This window comes from Morone saxatilis, unplaced genomic scaffold, assembly GCF_004916995.1.
Source record: "Morone saxatilis isolate NCDOM2014 unplaced genomic scaffold, NCSU_SB_2.0 Contig22, whole genome shotgun sequence".
In the NCBI taxonomy this organism is placed as follows: domain Eukaryota; kingdom Metazoa; phylum Chordata; class Actinopteri; family Moronidae; genus Morone; species Morone saxatilis.
In genome coordinates this window covers 14,757,054-14,762,726 of record NW_023339785.1, presented here as the reverse complement: position 1 = coordinate 14,762,726, position 5,673 = coordinate 14,757,054, and the positions used below count along the sequence as shown (strand labels likewise).

The following is a 5,673-nucleotide window of genomic DNA, read 5'->3' as shown; positions in this document are numbered from 1 at the left end:
TAGTGCTCCCTGACAGGAGGAGGGGTTCTGGAGAGGTAAGATCAATAGTTTGACTCTTTCTCTACTGTAAGTTTTTAGTCTAATTTTGTGTATATAACATTAGCCCAGATTTATACATTTTAATTTAATTACATGCACTTGAGTTTTACGTTTGTGAACCTATCACTAATCGTTTTCTGATCTAATTGATTAATGTCCACTGATATGAAGCAAACAATCCTGTCTTACTTCATGACAAACACCCTTATAATATAAATGGGAAGAGCCTGCTTTCATACATTTATCAGACTAATATTTTACAGATTACATTAACCTTACATTTAGCTTGTTTTGTGAAAATGTTGATATTAAGCTGATATCAGTGAGAAAGTGTGGCAAGTAGTGTGCATGAGTTATGTTGACTGGCAAGTTTCAATAGCAACAAGATGCGAATGCAAACTGAGTTGTAATATCTGTGCAAGGAGAGCTGCTGTGCCTTAATTGGCTCTATCATAGCTTAGGATGTCTGGTACCCAGATGGCTGGACTGTTTTCCCTTCATTTAACTCCCTGCTGAATTAAATAATGATATTTGTACCAGAATAAATACTTTCACAAATACAATAGTATCCATGGTGTACTCCTAAAAATGCCCTGGTTTGGCAGAGTGCATGTTGTCGCTGTCCGTGGTGCTGAAACATTGTTTAGCGAGTCCCTTTTACTGGGCAAAACGCGAAAGGCTCATTTGAAGCATGGTAATAATGGTTATATAGTGCAATGCATTAGTTAATGTTCCCATTCACAATCTGTCTCAGGAATGTGTATTTTACTTTCACTGTGCTTTGTATGTGGCGGCCGGAGAAGCCGTTTTTCCATTGTTAAAAACATTTTGTTATTATGTTAAATATAGTACTGCAGTGTGGTTCTCGATCACTTGGTGTCAGTATAATATCAAATAATGCTTCCACATGTTCTCGTCATAGTCACAAGACCAATCCCTTTCCTCTAAAACCCATCACTGACGAACCTTTTCCGTGCTGACGGCTTGAATATACAATTTAGCTTTAAGAAATTGTATTGTTCTGTTGGAGAACGGTTGGATTATGGCAACGAATGTGACGGAGGATTTTACATCATTATAGCGCATTGAAATCTGTTTTTATTTTAAATGTTTCATCTTCACATCATGGAACAAAGACGGCGCCAGGCATGGAGGGAGCAGACAAAGTGGGTTGCCTGTATGATGGTTTTGGTTACGTTTTGGAGCAGAGCTTCGGGACAATTCCGATATTCCATCTCTGAGGAAGTGAAAGAAGGAACCATTGTTGGAAATATTGCTAAGGATTTAGGTCTTGATAAGACCACACTGAAAGAGAGGGGTTACCGCATTGTGTATGGTACGACAGAGCCTCCTTTTCGAGTAAATCAAGACGACGGTATCTTGTATGTGAACCGAAAAATTGACAGAGAAGAAGTATGTGAACGAAGCAAGGTTTGTGTAATCGACTTAAAAGCCGTGTTAGAAAACCCCCTGGAGGTCCACTATGTAGCAGTGGAGATTTTGGATGTAAACGACCATGCACCGAGCTTCCCCGAAAATGAGAAGATGTTAGAAATTTCAGAATCTGCATTACCAGGAGCACGATTTCAGTTGCAAGCTGCGCGTGATGCTGACAGTGGTTCATTTTCCGTTCAGCAGTACAGGTTGAGTCATAATGAACATTTTCGGTTGGAAGTCAAAGATCGCGGCGAAGACCGCAAAACCCCTACTTTAATTCTTCAAAAGCCACTGGACAGAGAATCTGTCAAAACCCATGTGTTACTTCTGACGGCCATTGATGGGGGTAAACCTCCAAAGTCCGGTAACGTCACAATAATTATTGATGTTTCCGATGTTAATGATAACCCCCCAGTTTTCACTCAGGATTCCTATACAGTGCAGCTGAAAGAAAATTCTCCTCTTGGTACAACTGTTATTCAGGTTAATGCAACAGATTTGGATGAGGGTTCAAATGGTGAGGTTGTATATTCATTCGGCAATGACATGGATGCACGCGCACGTGCACATTTTAATTTAAATTCAGTGACTGGAGTAATTACTGTGGCAGGGTCTATAGATTTTGAAGAATGCAGCAGATACGAAATTGACATCCAGGCATCCGACAAAGGTGCAGCTACACTAGTTACAGACAAGAGCGTTATTATACATATTGTTGACGTGAATGACAATGCCCCAGAGATTGAAGTGACATCTTTTTCACATGCGCTCCCGGAAGATTCAAAACCTGGAACCACAGTGGCTTTGATTAGTGTCAAAGATTCGGACTCCGGTCTCAACGGAAAAGTTTTGTGTTACATAAACCGAGACCTTCCTTTTACAATCACTCCATCGTTACAAAATAACATGTATTCTCTGGTCACTAAATCACTTTTGGATCGAGAGCAGCAGTCACAATATGAAGTAACAATTGTTGCTAAAGATGCAGGTGAACCATCCCTAACGTCTGACAAAACTATAAACATTGTTGTATCAGACGTGAATGACAACAGCCCAGTGTTTTTACAGAACCCGTATACTTTCTACATAACTGAAAATAACAACCCGGGAGCGTCTATTTTGTCGGTGACAGCCCGTGATGATGACGAGGGAAGTAATGCTCTTATTTCGTATCATATTTTAAGAAATAAGGGAGGAGAAAATCTGCTTACCTCCTTTCTAAACATAAACTCTGAAAATGGAGATATTTTGCACTAAAAAGTTTTGATTTTGAAACACTAAAACTTCCAGTTCAAGTTTGGTTGCTCAGATTCTGACTCCGTCCTAAGCAGCACACTTCACATGTGAACGTGTTCATCTGGACAGACGATCACGCTCAGAAATCCTGTTATCAGTCAGTCCAACGTTCTGCTGAGGTGTGGAGAGTTCCCCGGCAATCGAACGCAGGACACTTTGGTGACTAAGTCGACTATGCGCTGAATATAGGATATAACGGCTGTTACTGTTTTCACTGCAGGAAGTGACTGACACAGTTCTCTTTGTTTTGACCGCTAACAGAGGGACAGTCAGGAAACAGCTTCGCTCTTCACAGGACAGACGAGGGCCGAGCATAAACTGGTCATACTGGTGAAATTGAACTTTTTCACTCTCAGCAACAGTACTGGATTGAACTTGTGGAGCCAAAGAGCTTTGCTTTGATGTATTTAGATGAATGATGTGATTTCTTCGATGATAACTTTGCTCTTTCCTTTTAGTTTCATACTTTTTCTCATCGTATATCTTTTTGCATGCAGTGCTCTAAATACAGGATTATTCTAATATCTTACCAAGATCTATTATCCGGAACTGTGTCCATGCATCTTGGACTATGTTAGTGGAACTATTATGTTATTTTTTATTAGGATTTTTACTATAGTGCCAGGCAGCCATGCGATCACTGTGACTTCTGACAGAGAGCATCTGGAGAGGTAAGATGTTTTGGTTGTTTTTATTTCCCCATCCCCCTTTGAGTAAAAGGTTTTGTCATCATTATCAGAGAGAAGAAGGACCCTCTGGTGGTGATATTTCTCTCTACAGGGTAGCTACACCTTCCTGACATTCAACCAGCATTTTAAACCGTTACGAACTTTGTAATTTCTTTGCACTGCAACAAACTTGAAATAATTTTTTTTTTGTTTTGATAGTGGTGCTTTGTCATTGGATTTTGTGTATTTTGAATGGTGCTTGTATGATATGTTTTTTTTTTACAATGTATTTACTCATGATGTTGAGAGTTATATCCTCCATTGGATGTATTGTTTTAGATTGCCTGCAATGCAAAGAGAAAGGCCAAAGTGGGAACATGTGCCTTTCCAATGTTGGGATATCTTGCCTCTAAACATCTATGTAACTAAATATATCAACGCTTGGTGTCAGTGCAGTTCAGTGATTCTGTGCATCTGGTAGCACTTTACGTCACGAGCTGTGTTTCGACCGAGCCCTTGCATTTTTCTCAAACATCATACCTGAGCGTAACACCGCGATTGGCAGCAGCGAGTCTCTTTATTTTCAGCAGTTTTGTAAAAACAGATGTGTGGCATCGTTTAGGAACATGAGGCATTAAGTCTCATTGACATCACGACGTATTTAGTACTGGACTGTGTTTTATCGCCTTCAAGTCATGGAACAAAGAGGATGTAGAGAGCGACAGTGTTGGTTTGCCTTCATGGTGGTTTTGGATATTCTATGGAGCGGAGCTTCTGCACAGATAAGATATTCGATATCTGAGGAGGTTCAAGATGAAACCGTCGTCGGGAATATAGCCAAGGATTTGGGACTAGATAAGAGTGCACTCAAAGACAGAGGATATCGCATTGTAACAGGCTCAACTGAACCCCTGTTTCACGTGAATCAAAATGATGGCATCTTGTATGTGAAAAGAAGAATAGACAGGGAGGAGGCGTGCGACCGGAGCAGTCCATGTTTGATAAATCTGAAAACCGTGCTAGAAAACCCGCTGGAGATCCACTACGTGGCAGTGGAAATACTTGATGTAAATGATCACTCGCCGGTTTTTCCTGAGAAAGAGAAAAGGCTTGAGATTTCTGAGTCGGCCTTACCAGGAGCGAGATTTCAACTACAGGCTGCGCGCGACTCCGATGTAGGCCAGTACTCCATTCAGCAATATAAACTCAGCCATAACGAATATTTTAGATTAGAAGTGAAGGACAGAGGCGAGGACCGTAAAGTGCCATTTTTAGTTCTGCAGAAGCAGCTGGATAGAGAGACAGCCGGTAAACTTAAGCTACGTTTAATAGCCGCTGATGGAGGAAAACCAGCAAAGTCTGGCTCTATAGAAATAATTGTGGATGTCCTTGATGTTAATGACAACTCCCCGGTATTTACCAATGAGCTGTATTCTGCTACACTTAAAGAAAACGTTCCTGTTGGGACTTTAGTGATTCAGGTGAATGCAACAGATTTGGACCAGGGTGCAAATGGCGAAATTATATACTCATTTGGTAACGAAGTTGATTCAAAATTAATGGATGTCTTTAGTATAGACGCAAACACTGGTGAAATTAAAGTGACCGGTCAGATAGATTTTGAGGAAAGTAAAAGTTATGAAATTGACATTCAGGCGTCTGATAAGGGACCAGTTCCTCTAACAACTGACAAAAGTGTGATGATAACTGTTATTGATGTGAATGATAATGCACCCGAGATAGAAGTGACATCTTTTTCTAGCTCTATCAAGGAGGATTCAAAGATAGGAACTACAGTGGCCCTGATTAGTGTCAGTGATTTAGACTCTGGAATCAATGGTAAAGTAATTTGCATAATCAAAGAAGATGTCCCCTTTACGTTATCTCCATCATTACAAGAAAACATGTATGCGGTTGTAACCAGGTCGCAGTTAGACAGGGAAATTATTTCACAATTTGATGTCACAATTATTGCAAAAGACACAGGAGACCCTGTATTTTCAACTGAAAAGACCATAAGCATAGTAGTATCAGATGTAAATGACAACAGTCCACGGTTTTTGTCAAGTCCATATGTATTTTATATCACCGAGAATAACATTCCCGGAGCCTCAGTATTTTCAGTAAAAGCCTCTGATCGTGATGAAGGTGATAATGCTCTCATTTCATATAATATTTTGAGAGAAGCCAGCAGGGATACTAAATTGGCCTCATTTTTAAATATTAACTCTGA

General features: G+C 40.2%; 1 protein-coding gene across 1 annotated transcript in view; it reads left to right on the top strand.

Annotated features, from left to right (window-relative positions):
• The window catches only part of LOC118334004 (protocadherin-10-like), a 4,955-nt gene extending 1,866 nt beyond the window's left edge, over positions 1-3,089 (top strand). Inside the window, exons 2-3 of the mRNA XM_035669822.1 lie at positions 2,469-2,629; positions 3,034-3,089. Of these exons, the coding sequence (XP_035525715.1) occupies positions 2,469-2,629; positions 3,034-3,089 (217 nt within the window). The remainder of the gene's footprint in view (positions 1-2,468; positions 2,630-3,033) is intronic.
• The last annotated feature ends 2,584 nt before the right edge of the window (positions 3,090-5,673 follow it).